Source organism: Nicotiana sylvestris, chromosome 11 (assembly GCF_000393655.2).
Source record: "Nicotiana sylvestris chromosome 11, ASM39365v2, whole genome shotgun sequence".
NCBI lineage: Eukaryota > Viridiplantae > Streptophyta > Magnoliopsida > Solanales > Solanaceae > Nicotiana > Nicotiana sylvestris.
The window spans coordinates 99,678,794-99,695,760 of NC_091067.1; the positions used below are offsets into that span (position 1 = coordinate 99,678,794).

A 16,967-nucleotide genomic window follows, 5' to 3' on the forward strand; every position below is an offset into this window, starting at 1 on the left:
TAATTTTAATTAAGATTTTAATGATTAAGAATAAAATTAGAAAATAAAAAAAAAATAAGTTGTAAAAAAGAAAAATCGGATCTGGACCTAAATCCAGGCCCAAACAAAGTAAGCCCCACAGCCCAATCCAAACAACCCAGGTCCGGTCCAATTCAAACGAACCAAAACGACAACGTTTGGTCGTCCCTCATCAAGGGCCGTTGGATTAAATCCATCCAACGGCTGAGATCCAACGAACCTAACCCGTAATCCTTACCCGATCCAATACCCGGTTCAACCCGTCCCCCCAACTTAAACCAAACGACATCGTTTGGATAAGTGAATAGATCATGGCCTTTCATTCTGCTTGATCTAACGGTCAGCATCAATCCACCCCGTCCCTATATAAGTCCAAACCCCTACCCCGACCCCCTAACTAAACACCCCCTTTCACTATTCATCATCTTCTCCAAAACCCACCCCTAACCCTAGCCACCCTAGCATCCCTTTGCCTGAAACCCAGCGGCAACAACGCCGCCGGTCACCACCTTAACACCCCAGACTCCTCACAACCCCCTCTTCACGGATCTGACCTTAGTTTCTTTCGAATCAGACCCCAACTCTTCGAATATTAAATCGAATGTTGGTCTGAAAACTCAACCCTTTCCAATGTCTTCCAAAATAACACCACAGCTTCCCCTATATACCCTAGCTATGGATCTAGTGTTGGTTTGGTTCGAATCCCCTCAGAACTCTTCGAATCTTCTTTTGAAGGTTCGAATCAAAAATGAACTCACTCCGATTCCTTTCAAATTAACACCAAATGACCCCTAGGCTTCCCTCACCCTTGTGTCCTCTTTGGTTCCCTTCGAATCTGCCCAGAAGTGTTCGGATTTAAGATCCAAAATCTGAAAGCCTAAAAATTTTCCAATCTTGGAATTTTTTCAATTCAAACGAGGGATTGAGGTTTAATCGACCTTAGTCGAAGTATTTTCAGTTGAAAATACTTCGACTAAGGTCTGTTTGATTTCAAAAAGTCCGAATCCAAGTTGAGTTTGAGTCCGGTTAAATTTAAAGATTCAGAGGTATGTTTTTCTATTTCCTTCTTGTATTCTATATGTTTGTTCCAGTAACCTGTGTAATGTTGCATATTTTTGTTTAATTCTGTGATTCTGCCTCCTACCCATCTACTTGATCCGAATGTGAATTGTTTCTGTTGGTTGTGATTAATTACAATGTGTGTAATCGACTCGATTAAGTTCGTCGATTAGTTGTATTATAAATCTTGTTTCTGAAAATGTTGACTGAAACAACCTGTTTTGGATGGATTATTTTGTTGTAATCAGTTGTTTCTTATTTGATAATCAGTTTAATTAATACTCGTCAATTAAATCATCTTTGTTTATAGTTCAATAAAATCCATCAAATGGATGTTGTATGAGTGTTAATTTCTGAGCATTGAGTTTCAGGGCATTGTCAGTATATTGACAATGCTCCTGTGTTTGCCTGATTCTAGTTCAATGTTGAAGTTCAGTTTGAATTGTTATAATAAATTCAGTGTAATGTTGTTGTGATGTTAGTTCTGAATTCAAGTTTACAAAGGTTGGGTAAATACAATTGTATTAGGAGGTTAATCATAGGATTGGTTATAGTTGCTTAAACAAACTTTAAAATCTGTTTTGTATCAGATTCTGATTTTAGTTTAAGGGCAGTAATAACAGTAATTACAGTAGGATTTCTGGGATATTTCTGGGATAAAACAGTGAGGGTAATATGACAATAATAGTGGGCTGAAAATGGAAAGTTAATGGCTATTATTTAATGTGATAATGGGAAACAAAGGGTAATGGGGCTGCTGAAAATCAGGATAAGATCACTTAATGTGATTTAAAGTATTTAAAAGCAGATTTTAATGGGACTTTCTGATTTTTAAAAGGAGAAAGGGGTCCAAACCTTAGGCTAAAAAAGAGGGGCAGACCTGTATAAGAGAGGGGGGATTGGGACTGACTCCAATCAGATTTTGATCAGATTTTGAGAGAGATTTTAAGGGAGATACACAGAGGGAAAAGATAAATTTGAGAGAGGAAAATCACAAGCAGAAACAGAAATCTGAACGGGAAGATAGAAAGAAAGAAAACAGAAACAGTAAAACAGAATTCTACATCGGAAACTAGTATTGAAGTTGATTCTGTGTTTTGAAATCGAAAGCTTTTTCAGTCTGCCTTGTTCTAAGTCTCAAATCAGAAATATTATTCTTTCACTGAATCTGTCCAGATTTATTTGATCCCATTGTTCAGTTAAAATCTGAAGTTTCTTAAAAAATACTGTTACTGTGCATCTGGGTTCCTCGGGTCTTATTATTGCTCAAATCTGTGGAAATACTGCTATTCTGCTGATTTTGTTACTGCTACAACTGCTGAAATTTACTCCTTCTACTTTCATTTCCAGGTACATATCTTTTAAATTCTATGTTGAGAAGAGATTCAGCATGACAAATCAATTAAGTTTGAATTGCAATTCTATTTTTATTTGTCTAAGTTCATTATTTTAAATTTAAATCTTATTTCATGTTGGTTAATATAGTAGTATGCTTGACATGATAATTAGCAGTTGATCATTCTCTTCTGAAACTCATATAAGTGTTGTAATAGTATTATCTATTCCAGAATTTCATTAAAAGTATAGTTATGATTGAATTGTCAAAATAGGGAACATGGCAGAAAGTTAGCCATTATTTAAACTTTATGGTATTGTTAGTTAGGTATAGCATAATATGGAAATATCAAGGAAAAATACGTTATCAGTTTATTTTATTAGTTAAGTTAGTTGTTGTTTAAAGATAGATGATATTGGTTGCAATTTACTCTATATTTTGGCATAACAATGGTCATGTTTATAATCAATAGTTGAATGATGTATTAGTAAAATCTGCTATGTTCACAATGTCAAAGATATGGCGAATAATGTTGTATGCAATATCATTTTATTAAATCAACAGGTAGACTTGTTCTCTTTCTTAATAACAAATGGCTTAGGAATTTATACAATGCGAAAGTTGGTGTTTAGCAATAATTCACATAGATTGAGAACAAAAAATTGGTTTGATTAAGTGTATCTTGAATTCAATCAATAGCAATCAATCAAAATAATTAGGCCTATTAGATTAGGAACAAGCAATGTGGAAAAATATTAGATTTATAATGTGTAACAAGTTTAAGATTGTAAAAAAAATAACATTTGTTGCAAATAAAATAATGAGAATTCTTCAAAATATCATTTCCTTTCAAGAATTGAACTTTTTAAGATTCATGAGCTATTCACCTTTTGAGTATACATATGTTGTATTTACAAAAAAAATAGTGTTAATCATATGTTTATGCCTTTCTTTGGATTTGAATAGCTTGGAGGAATATAATTCATACGCGAAAAAATATAATTCGCAATAAACATTTAATAAATTGTGAATTCTTTTCAAGAATTTAAGGGTACCTTAAATGGAGATTTCTCATGATTTTTACATAAAATGTATAGATATAATAAATAATTTGGGAAAAATCTATACTATCATTAAAAATATTTGGCGTAATTAGGGATGCGTTCGCGTAACCTGATTATATTTCTAAAAGCAATTCGAATTATGCGTTCGCGCAACTTCGAGTGAACATTTTAATAAAAAGGATTTCTCCGAGGATGTCAAAATAATTTCATATAACCCGAGATGTGCGGTTCGTTGTCTAAATACAAGGGTGTTGATGTTCTTAATTTTATTTTAAATTTTGAACATATGATTTTTAATAAAAACTATAATATGGTCAATTTTATTGTGTACACGTATGCGTGGCACGATCCTCTGTAATTATAAAAGGTATATAATACGAATATACGTACGCGTAATTCGTTTATATAATTGGAAACAATAAACAGAAGCGGTGACAAAATCCTGCAATAAAAAATGTAAAATCAAGATCAGCCAAGAATAAAAACAGTTAAGCGATCGTGCTAGAACCACGGAATTCGGAAATGCCTAACACCTTCTTCCGGATTAACAGAATTCCTTACTCAGGATTTCTGGTTCGCAGAATAACAAACAGAGTCATATTCTCCTCGATTCAGGGATTAAAACTGGTGACTTGGGACGCCTTAAAATTCCCAGGTGGCGACTCTGAAACAAATAAACAAATCCTGTTTCGACTATCCTTTAATTGGAGAAAACTCCCTAAGTGCCCCGCGGGTGCGGAAAAAGGAGGTGTGGCAACAGTGAATCAGTGGTGTACCTGGTATTTGGGAAAGCAAAAGAAGAAGAGGAATGATCAGTGCAGTAGTAGCACACACACACAACAACACAGCAGAAAAAGCAACAACCCAAAGACAGCAATCAGCAGTAACAAACCAGCAGGCAGACTTTGTTAAACCAAAACAAATCCCATCAAGCAAACCCAATAATGGCCAGTAAAAGGAACCAGCGACAGATTTAAACCAAACAGGAGACCAGTGAATCTTCAGACCAAACAGAAAACTAAGACACTCAGCTGAAGCAGTGTTCAACGAGTAAAGAAACCAGGAAAGCTAGACTGAAATCCAACAGTGTCCCAACACAGCAGACTGGTGCACTAAAAAGCAGTAATTTCTGATTTTTGTCAAACAACCCAGGAAAACAGCCTCGAACTCCTTAGTGTGGAGTTTCAGTTTTAACACTCTATTTCTCTCTCAATTTCTGATGTCCCACCTCTAAACTTAACTCTCTAGCCCTCAAACTCAACTGCCCAGCCTTAATTTCTGATCTCCAACCCCTTACTCTACCTTAAATGAGCCTATTTATAGGCAAAATATAGGCAAGCCCCAGGCTGCCTTGTTTCCTAGCACTTGACTCTGCCCATACCCCTTTAAAAAAATGCCCAATGCCCATTCCCCTGACAGCCCCTTAGCATGTGTTTTCTGCCCAAAGGTATGGGCAGCCTATAATATTTAATTACCCCCATGCTACCAAGTTTGGTTCCCCACTATTACATTAGTTTAAATCATGTTTCAGTACACTATCGTCAGCTCACTTAAACTAGTCATTTCTGCTCTTTTCAAACCCCCAAATTACCCCTGTTAAACCCTGATTATTACTGTATTATCCTACTGTAACAGTAGGATATTTTGAACTTCTGAAAGTTCAAATTCAAAGCTGCCCTAGACTGAGTTCTAATTATTTGCATTGCAGTTACAAACCATTTTCAAACAATGTCAAACATCCAATGAACGACAATGATTCGATCCATCCTATAAGGCTATACGACTCAGAATATTTGAACATTCAATCCTATAAAGCTAATCGACGACGTTTATCTAATCGACTATACTAATCATGACGTAGAATAATCAGTCGATCAAACAAATGACATGAACGGGGCATTAACTGCCTTCAACCATTTTGCACGACATAGGGAATCTATATGACTGACGACATTAATTAACTCGAGCATGTATATTACAAAACGTATTCAAACACAAACAAAATAACAATCGACCAAATAAAAGGTCTTATGAGGACGGAACAGAATTAAAGGAAAAATGACAAAAAAATCAAACAAATTAAACTAGCATGTAAACAAACACAAATAGCACACAAACAGAAGGAAAGAAAGGGAAATTTACCTCTGAAACTTAAAAACAAAATGACCCATGCTCGAACTGGACTCGACCCTTTTTGAGGTCGAACGGACTTTAATCGAAGTGTTCTTGACTGAGAACACCTCGATTATGGTCTATTAGACCCCAACCTGCTATTGATTTGGACGGACCCCCATGGATTCGATTTTTAGGGTTCTTGAGCTTAGATTCGTGGTTCAAAGAGTTCTACCTAGATTCGAACGAAACCAAAGTTGATTAGGGTATGAGGGATGTCAGGGGAGTGACTGGGGTGAATTTGGGACTCATCAAGTGACTTAGGGTTTTGGCTCGAATCTTTGATCGAAGATTCGAGCACCCTGGAGGTGATTCGAAGTTAAGTGACCAGGGATTTGTGTTCAGGGTGGCTTGTAGGTCCAGTGGTGTAGCTATGGTGATCACCGGCGTCCTTTCCGTCGGGTTTACGTTGAAAGGGAGCCAGGGCGGTTGCTAGGGTTTCGGGGGGTGTTTGGGATCTTTTCTGAGAGAGACGAAGAAACAAGGTGGGGTGCTTGGATAGGGGGCGGGGTAAAAGGGTTAGGCTTATATACGACTTAGGGGTTTAGATCCTGGTCGTTGGATCGGGTGAGATTGATGGCCATGATCTATTCATAGGAGGGGGACAACGTCGTTTGGACGTAGTGGTGGGTGAGACCGGGTGTGGGAATGGATCGGGTCAGGTTAATGGGTCTAGGGGAGGGCTAGATCCGTTGGATCAATGGAGTTGGACGGCTCAGATTAACATGCCTAAAACGGCGTCGTTGAGGTTAATGAGTGGCCTGATCGGGACCGTTCATTTGAATCAAATCAACGGCTCAAGACGGGGACGCTGATACGGCGTCGTTTGAGACCATGCCTGGGCAGCCTGGGTTTCGACTGGATCGATGTGGTTGGTTTGGGCCTGAAAGTTTTGGTTCCACCTGGCCCAAACCAGGTTTCCTTGATATTTTACCCATTTTCCTTCTTTTTTTTTAATTACCAAAATTAAACAAAAATCCTAAATAAATTGTAGAATCAACAATAAAATTACATACATATTATTTGACACCCATAATAATTAACACACAATTTAACATTAAATAAAATCACACAATGACAAGAAACACACATGCATATTTTTGTGATTTTCTTTTAACCAAATTATGGTTAATTATTTCCTAAATGTGCCATTAATTCCTAAATGCATGCCCCCGTGTATTTTTGTGTTTTCAACTATAGTAAGGTGATCATCTATGGACAGAACAATTATCAAAATGTCACCCAAATTCTCAAAATTGTACCAGAAGGTAACTTGCTTTATTTTCGATTTCTTTTGGAGTAGTTTCCATGAATCAAAAATCACGTGCTCATAGCAAGTATGAGTGCTCCTCCCATTATTACTTTGTGAACCATGTACGGACCTTGCCAGTTGGGAGAGAATTTCCTTTTGGCTTCATCTTGATGCGGGAAGATTTTCTTCAATATCAGCTGCCCTGGTGCGAACTGTCTTGGTTTGACTCTTTTGTTGAAAGCTCTAGACATTCTATTCTGATAAAGTTGGCCATGACACACCGTGTTCATCCTCTTTCCATCGATAAGGGCCAATTGTTCATAGCGACTCCTTATCCACTCTGCATCGCTGAGTTCAGCTTCATGTATGACTCTTAAAGAAGGAATCTCCACCTCGGCTGGGATGACAGCCTTGGTAACATAAACCAACGTGTAAGGAGTTGCCCCGGTCGATGTGTGAACCTTGGTGTGGTACCCTAACAGAGCAAAGGGTAACTTCCCATTCCATTGTTTGTGGTTCTCTACCATTTTCCTTAGTATCTTCTTAATGTTTTTGTTGGTGGCTTCTATGGCTCCATTCATCTGAGGTCTGTAGGCTGTGGAATTCTTATGCTTGATTTTGAAAGCTTCACATATAGCTTTGATCAGATCACTGTTGAGATTGGCAGCGTTATCCCTAATATTGGACTCGAGAACTCCGAATTGGCAGATAATACGATCCTTGACAAAATCTACGATGACTTTCTTGGTTACAGCTTTGTAAGATGTAGCTTCTACCCATTTTGTGAAGTAATCAATGGCTACCAGAATAAACCTGTGTCCATTTGAAGCAGTGGGCTTAATTGGACCAATAATATCCATTCCCTAGGCGGCTAATAGCCATGGTGAGCTTGTTGCATTGAGCTTATTTGGCGGCACTTTTATCATGTCGGCATGCACTTGACATTGAAAGCATTTGCGGACATACTAAATGCAATCTGTCTCCATGGTCATCCAAAAGTAACTTGCCTTGAGTATATTCTTAGCCAAGATGAAACCATTCATGTGCGGACCACAGGTCCTAGCATGCACATCCTCAAGTAGCATAGAAGCTTCCTTTGCATCGACACATCTTAGTAAACCCAGATCAGGAGTTCTTCTATACAAGTTTCCTCCGCTGTGGAAGAAGTGATTTGACAATCTCCGAAGCGTGCGTTTCTGAGTGTGATTTGCATGCTCCGGATATTCTCCTTTTGACAAATACTCCTTGATATCATGGAATCAAGGCTTTCCATCTGCTTCTTCCTTGACATGAGCACAATATACCGGCTGATTATGGATCCTCACCGGAATGGGATCAATGTAGTTCTTATCTAGATGTTGTATCATGGATGACAAAGTGGCCAATGCATAAGCAAACACATTTTGAATTTTGGGTACATGCCGGAATTCTATCTTTGTAAACCTCTTTCTCAATTCCTACACATAGTGTAGATATGACAATATCTTGGAATTCTTGGTGGCCCCCTCTCCTTGTACCTGGTGCACAAGAAAATCTGAATCACCGATCACTAGCAATTCTTGAACGTTCATGTCAACTACCATGTTGAGCCTTAGTATGCAGGATTCATATTTCGTCATGTTGTTGGTGCAAGGAAATCTGAGTTTAGCAGATATCGGATAGTGTTGGCCCATTTCTGATACCAAAACTGCTCCAATGCCCACTCCTTTGAAATTTGCGGCTCCGTCAAAGAACATACTCCAACCATCATATGTTTCGGTAATATCTTCTCCTACAAATGATACTTCTTCATCGGGAAAATATATTTTCAAGGGTTCGTATTCCCCTCCTATCGGATTTTCAGCAAGGTGATCTGCCAATGCTTGTCCCTTGACCGCCTTTTGAGTTACATAGACGATATCGAACTCACTTAGTAGTATCTGCCACTTAGCCAACTTCCCGGTCGGCATGGGTTTCTGGAATATATACTTTAGGGGATCCATCCTAGATATGAGGTAGGTAGTGTAGGCACAGAAGTAATGCCTTAATTTTTGGGTTGTCCAGGTCAAAGCACAGCAAGTGAGTTCAAGCAGCAAATACCGGCTTCATAATGTGTGAACTTCTTGCTCAAGTAATATATGGACTGCTCCTTTATTTCTGTATCGTCATGTTGTCCCAAAACACATCTAAAGGCTCCATCTAACATAGATAGATAGAGTAGCAAAGGTTGTCCTGGTTCTGGCAGGACTAGAACTGGCGGTGTGGACAGGTATTCCTTGATCTTGTCAAAAGCTTTCTGACAATCCTCGGTCCAGCTTGTTTCAGCATCCTTTCTTAGCATCTTGAAGATGGGTTCACATATGACTGTGGACTGTGCTATGAAGCGACTAATATAGTTGAGACGTCTTAAGAAGCTCATCACATCCTTTTTGCTCTTAGGTGGTGGTAACTCCTGAATAGCTTTGACTTTGGACGAATCCAGTTCAATCCCTCGATGATTGACGATGAATCCCAGTAATTTTCCTGCAGGAACCCCGAATGCACACTTTGCCAATTTCAAATTGTACTTCCTTATCCTATCGAAGAACTTCCTCAAGTCTGTTGTTTGATCTGCGACCCTCTTAGATTTGATAATAACGTCGTCCACATACACCTCTATTTCCTTGTGTATCATATCATGGAAGATTGTTTTCATGGCTCTCATGTAGATAGCCCCAGCATTCTTCAAATCGAATGGTGTCATCTTGTAACAATATGCACCCCATGGTGTTATGAAAGTTGTCTCTCTGCATCTTCGTCATCCATCCAAATCTGGTGATAACCCGCGAAGCAATCTACAAAGGATTGGAGTTCATGCTTGGCGCAATTATCGATCAGGATGTGTATATTTGGCAGTGGGAAGTCATTTTAGGGACTTGCTCTATTTAAATCCTGATAGTTAACACTTACTCGGACCTTCCCGTCCTTCTTTAGAACTGGCATAAATGTTAGCTAACCAGGTTGGGTACTCAACCACCCTAAGAACTTTGGCTTTGATTTGCTTGGTAACTTCCTCCTTGATTTTCAGGCTCATGTCAGGTTTGAACTTTCTGAGCTTTTGTTTTACCGGCGGACATATGGGATTAGTAGGCAACTTGTGAGCCACTATGGAAGTGCTCAAACCGGTCATGTCATCATATGATCATGCAAAAATGTCCTCATATTCTTTAGGAATCGAATGTACTTTTCCTTCTCTGTTGATGACAAGTAAATGCTGATATGGGTCTCCTCGACGGTCTCGGCGTCTCCCAAATTTACTGCTTGGTCTCGACCAGATTGGACTTAGGTTTATTCTCAATATTTTCAACCTCCCTGACAATTTTCTCGGGTATCTCATCTTTCTCCTCCGAATCACTATTCTCATGTTGCATTACCTCATTACATGTCACAGTCACTGGTTTATCAGGAAAAGTAATAATAATGTTGTGGAAAGAAAAAGTGTAAAGGTAGTAGTAAATAATAAACACTACAACAAAAAGGGCCTTTAGCGGCAATAAAAAAGGCATTGGCGGCAATAACAATAGCCGCTATATCATTTACCGGCCATTGATGTTTAGTCGCTGAAATCAGGGTCGGTAAAGCCTTTAGCGGCATTTCTCACAAAAGCTGTCAAAAGGTCTGATTATTGCCGCTAAATATCATTTGCTTTAACGGCAATTGTTTGCCGCAATTATGATGGCTGCTAAATCCAGTCTAAAATGGACACTAATGCTCTTTTTATGTCCATTTTTATAGTCGCTAAATTAAAAAATATTATCGCTAAAGGTCCACACCTTTAGCAGTAATTGTTTTGTGGCAATTAGAATGGCTATAATATTCTTTCTTAAAACGTATTGGTATGCCCTTTTAGCATCCATTTTAATGGCTAGTAAATTCAATTAAATTGCCGCTAAAAGTCATCTTAAACAACAATTATAATGGCTACAATATCCCCTGTAGAAACACTACAATTAGCCCTTTTATCTTCTATTTTTATAACCAATATATCTTGTTAAATTGTAACTAAAAGTCGCAAGCTATAGCAACAATAGTTTAGCCACCATTAATAATAGCTACTACATTCATTCAAAAAATGATCCAAATAATAAAACATAATAATATCGATTCATAAATACATAATGTATTTCATTAAATCTTAAAAAATAAAAAGGAAGTACTAATCCAAAAGATTAAATCACAGTAACTTAAAAAAAACTTATATTGTTAGAAGATAATAGCTAGTGTCATTATATAACTAATCTTAACAAATAATAGTCTTCAAATAATTTATGGAATGGTTCATCATATGGAGATCTTTCGCCCGCTAAATTATCGATCATCAGACTGTATGACCTGAAATTATATAATAACTATGTCAATAGGTGAAATATAATAGTCTTTAACGGGGATGTTTATCGAGCAAAAGTATTTAGTTCATATATCATGGCATACATGTTTGATTTAGAGGAAAATAAGTGCCTTAATAATAGATTTTATAAGTTAAATAGAACTCAGACTAGTTGGACTATCTGATTGGCTTTTACAAGTATATGATTGTAGTACAAGTATACAACAACTATTATTCCTCAATCCCATGCTAGTTGGAGCTTGATTTATAAATCACTCGCTATTCATTTGGACTCTTAATAGAAGCAAATTTGTATCAACATAGTGCATGTGTGATTCAAGCTTCTAGCTTCCTCTATTTCAACAAAATATCTTTATAAACTTCCAGCTTCCACTAGCACTGATCTCCTCTTGTCCCATATATAGATGAATTATCAAGTATTCAAATTTGACTATATCAAGTAAATCGGGAAAAAATCCCTACAAACTATATAGGAGAAACAATCTTTAGTATATCCATAACAATAATACATTTTTTACAACTCAAAAACAAATAACAAAGAAGAGTAAGCCAAAACAATCTGATAATACCTGAGCATAGAAGAACATGAGACGGTTGGGCACAAGCTACGAGAAATCAATACATGTTGATTGCCTTTCATTGATGGTTTGGAATGTAACTTCATAAAAGCTATTTGATGGAAACTCAGATAATGCAAGATGCATACGGTTTGTACCTGGAATTGCAAACAAATAGACAACATAATCAACATTAGTAATGGAATACAATAATTTTGATGCTTTACAGATTTAAAAAATAGCTAAATAAAGATAAACAATACTTTAAAAGAGGAAGTGACCAGGCAACTCTAAGTTCAAGGAAACAAAACAAAAAAAAAATGAGATGAGCTAGAGGAGATTAACAATTATTGCTTGGCAAGCAAATAAAAGCAGCTAGAATGAGAAGCATAGATACTACATGAAGCACATAAAAATCAGAAAACATTAAAACTAGCATGATTTCTTGCAGCTCCGCCACACAAAAAAAAGGTATGGGGAAGTGGCGGATTAGTGAAGAAGAGTTAAAATACCAGGAACATCTTACTCCACAATCCCCCTCTCCCCCCCTAAATAAATCAGCAAAGCAGACTTCTCAAGTCTTCATATGACTAAAGAACACTTCTAATCACTATGCCAACTATATGGGAAACAAGAGAATAACTGAAAAAAGAGAATCTCAAATTTAACTTCAGGCACTACTAACTCTGATAGACAAGTGAATACATCAACAGATAGGCAATCACCTGTAACCTAATTGGCTTCACTCTTAACAACACAAGGCGCACAAATAGAGATTGAGCAAGTCTAGCTTGTGTCGCTTTCTTGCACATAATGACTGGTCCAAGCTGGGCAGTGATCACCGACAAAAATAACCTAGCACAAAACTCACAGTAAGATCCAATATCGTAATATACTTCAGTATGACATTTTTGCATAAATGAATGTCAACATGACATTAAATGCAATAGTGACCTGTTTTGTGCCAAGAACCAAAGGAATAAGACATTCAGGCTCAGTAACCTGAGTGGATTCATCATAAGCACCTACCAAGACGTTTAACACGACAGAAATATTAAAACAAGCAAGAATCCAGAATGAGTACATGAGAACAAAAATAAGAAACTGAAGATCTAAAATAGTTAGGAAATTCTCAAATCTTTAGTAATAAGGTAAACCAACCTAGCGGAATTTGAAATTAGCCAATCTAGGATCTCTAGTACCAACACATGTGTAGCAAATTACATCAACACTCTGAGCTATTTCCCTCTTTATTTCCCACTTCAAAGCTTTATATTTCTTCTTATAACTCCTAGAGAGCTCTCCCGAAAGTTCATAAATCAAATGACTCTGAATCATGTGCACACATTTAAAATGCTCTAATAAAGGATATATAATGAGAATGAGAAAAAAACCTGAGCACTATGCTAAAAGTATAACCATGTAAATGCTAGATCCCCCCAATACATATGAGGCCAAAGAAAATCTAGGAAAGCAACACAAACCTTGTTCATCCTTCAACTTGTGCAGTTCACTCTTCTCACATGTGTCAATATAGTGAACCTGTATAAAGAAAAGTTTACAAGATATCATTAAAAATAGAACGAGATATAAAAAATTTGAGGATAAGAAATTAAAAAACTAACCTGGTATTGAAGGGTTAAATGCTTGACAAGAGAATTAATAGCTTCCCTTTACTTGGCACAGAGCCTAACCACCTGGAAAAAAGAAAATTATATGAGGAAGGACATAAAATTATCACAAATTAAAGAAAAAGAGGAAGCTAGAAGTTTAGACATTAAAAGAAGCATCTTAATTAACTGAAAGATACTTTATATTGGAAATTTGTATCAATATAGTGTAATTACCTAAAATAATAACCCGACTAGGCACATATTTTCTTGTTCTTTTCGAACTTTCAGTCGTTCATAGTCATAAGCATCCTGGACTTTTAAAAATTTGCTTACAAGCTCCCCAGATGTTGTAATAGCTAGCACAAGGTTATGATGAAAGCATAAACCATATATTCCTTCACATGTTTTAAACTATTAACTTGTAAACCAATAATTCCTTCACTTAATAAACTACCAATCCCTTCTAACTTTGATGTACAATAAAGGATGCTAGACTATTGTTCATGCATTTAAAATCAAGAGAAAGTGTCCATCATGTCTATAGGTGAAAAATATTAGAGCAAACAACTATTGTTAGAAGGAACACTTCCCCATGATGGTTTAGAAGAATGAATTATATGAAACTATTTCACAAATAAAAGATTGAGTTTTATAGTTATCTGTTTTCCATTCCATAACAAATTAAGCATAAGTTAAAAAGGAAAAGAGCATTATGTTAACATATTTAACGCAAGTGCAACATCATGAGGTTGGGGTATTTTCAACAATACTTTGTAACTGAAATGTAATCCATGGTACTTGTGGTGCTTGTTTATGGATGTTATTGGCATAAGAGACTTAATATATATAGAACATGCTAAATAAAAGACCATATAAGATCTTTATGGAACTGAGTAGAGTTACATTTCATACTTATATGGTATATGCTTATGTGTCTAAAGATATTGTACTTCTTAGTAAGATCACAGTCCATGATGTATACATACTGTAGCAAAATAAAATACCCAAAACTAGTTTAAAACTGTAAGTTTATGCCATAAGAAATATTTTTCCATCATATTTATAAACCTCATTCTTTAAATAGATTCGAAATGGTATAAACCACAAAGACAGAAAGCCGCAGGTACATTATAATAAGATTTTCATATCATTTGCATGTTCATTAAGGTCCAACAATCAATCCAATCCAATTTTCAGAATATATGCACATAAAGTGTATCATCGTGTAAAAAAAATAAAATTGATTTTTGCCATTAAAGTACAACCATCAATCCAATAATCAGCTTGAATATGGTAGAATGTAAGTAGAGTGATTTGCTCTTGACTCCATCAAGAAAAAGATAATTGTATCTCACAAAGCCAAGCAAAAACAAAGAGAAATCTAAACCACAACATTGTCTACTTACCTATCATAACCATGGTACTTTCATGCTAAATATTTATTTAAAATATTATTGGTTTTAGAAAGAAAATAATTATTCTGATATTTCTCAAGCAATTCATAGTTATTGAGAAGATCAGATGGAGGCAGGGTACCAACCTGCTATATTAAGGTCACATGTGATTCATGCTTACCACATAAGCTTGATGCCAGCTATCAGCTAGTATGTTACTCATTAATTGAAAAGGCTTCTAAAATAATTGAGAGATAATATTTTATTTTAACTTATCTGAAGACTAAGTATTAAAACTATGTCACCATGTTATTACATAGACATGAATTACCACAACTCATATCAGCTATATGAAAATCAGGATGCTCATTTTATTAATAATGAAAAAGAGTGAAAATCTTTAGCATATAAATATCATGTAGATTTCTTTTGGATGGAACAAGAAATAAATTTATCTGCTTTCCAAACTTTAGTTTTCCTTTTCCAACTTATCAAAACTAAATATATCTTCCAAGTCATTTTAAACACTTGAAAAGCTAAGGTCCAATATTTCTCTATACAAAATCTTGTAAAGTGCCATATTGAATAAGTAAATTATTAGTCTTCCACTGCTTGACAATAGCAAAAGATTAATACATTTACTTGAAAGGATAGTTAGAATTGTTTGGAGAGAACAAGTAAATTACCATTTTATTTTCATATATTCTTCATAATAATAGTGTAATTACTACTAAAAAATATTTAAGAATCTAATTCTATTGATAGGGCATATGATACAAAATTAAGCCAAAATGATGAGTGGTAAGTAATTTACTAGTATAGTTATTGCAAAGGAAGAAAATGTAATCCACACATCTATTCTTAATTTTTTAGTTTACATTCCAATTTATCAAGGGTTTCTAATTCGTGAACCCTAGAATATGCATAAATACCAAATTTGCAGTAGTAACCCAACCTCATCACCGCCTCCATCCCCCCTCCCCTCCCCATGCTAAGATTTTTTGAATTTTTTAGTTTACATTCCAATTTATCAAGGGTTTCTAATTCGTGAACCCTAGAACATGCATAAATACTAAATCTGCAGTAGTAACCCAACCTCATCACCACCTTCATCCCCCCCCCCCATGTTAAGATTAGGTCACAAAATATTAATCTACAAGTTTTTACATATTTCTTCACCCTTCAATTCCTCTAAACCCAATTTAGTTCCCTTCTCTATGTTTCCTCACATGCTCTATCAGAATCATATCTCACAAATTAAAATCGCAGAATAGAGATAGAGAGTGGAGAGAGACGTGCTGGGTTACCTGGAGATGGTGGCCGACAGTGTTAAAATCGCGATAAATTGGGGCTCGTGATGGAGAAATACATGAGTTAGTACTTGGTTGGCGGCGATGAAATTTTTTGCAAATGGATCATCAGTTTGAGAAAGAGAGTCATTTTGGTTATTTTATTCTTTCCAAATTTTCCTAGTTGGGTCTGTTTTCTTATTTTCAGGGAATAAATGGGAGGGAAAGACCAAAGGTTATAGGCGGCAAAATAAAAAGCTTTGGAGGGAAGAATAAATCGGCTACCTACTACTATTACCTATTACAGGCCTTTATATTCAATTGCCGATAAAGATGTGTTTTTTATTGCTAATGCTCATTTGTCGGTAATAATTTGGCATAGGAGATAAATTATCGGCAATTATTTATCGCCGCTAAATAGTGGCCACTAAAAGTAATTTTTGTATTAGTGAAAAAGCAAATGCATTTGATTACAACTTGAAAAAAAATTCAGATAAATCTCGGCTCGATGAATCGAGCATTTATTTTGAAACAAGTAAAGATTAAAATGAAACTATAGGAAATTTTAAATGCCTAGAATGGACATAGAAGTAAATTCTGCCAAGCTACCGAGGGATTCGGCGAGCTTGAGATGGTGTGGTGGTCCATTTTTCGAGAACAACCCCCTTCCCCACAGTCTGAATAGTGAGGCCTTCTTCCTCCTCCTCCTCAATTATGGCACCGCAGTCCATGTCCTCATCTTCTAAGAACAAAATCTTTAACCCAGCTAGTGCTTCTTCCTCTGCAGTCCCCCCATATCGTATCAGCTTGGTGAAAAGCTTGTTCCAAACGTGGCACTGGTTGCTCA

The 16,967-nt window shown here is 36.2% G+C and overlaps 1 protein-coding gene across 2 annotated transcripts; it reads right to left on the minus strand.

Annotated features, from left to right (window-relative positions):
- Positions 1 to 11,086: 11,086 nt before the first annotated feature.
- LOC104233744 (uncharacterized) lies at positions 11,087 to 16,391 on the minus strand. 2 transcript variants are annotated; one of them, XM_070162985.1, is made up of 8 exons: positions 16,139 to 16,391; positions 13,450 to 13,521; positions 13,309 to 13,366; positions 12,986 to 13,153; positions 12,779 to 12,849; positions 12,550 to 12,679; positions 11,837 to 11,982; positions 11,087 to 11,251 (listed from the first exon to the last, which is right to left on the minus strand). In XM_070162985.1, the coding sequence occupies exons 5-8, from the start codon at positions 12,841 to 12,843 to the stop codon at positions 11,146 to 11,148; spliced, it is 447 nt and encodes a 148-aa protein (XP_070019086.1). In that variant the 5' UTR covers positions 12,844 to 12,849; positions 12,986 to 13,153; positions 13,309 to 13,366; positions 13,450 to 13,521; positions 16,139 to 16,391; the 3' UTR covers positions 11,087 to 11,145. The 2 variants fall into 2 exon arrangements, with proteins under 2 accessions (XP_070019086.1, XP_009785482.1); XM_009787180.2 differs by lacking the exon at positions 12,986 to 13,153.
- Positions 16,392 to 16,967: the final 576 nt, after the last annotated feature.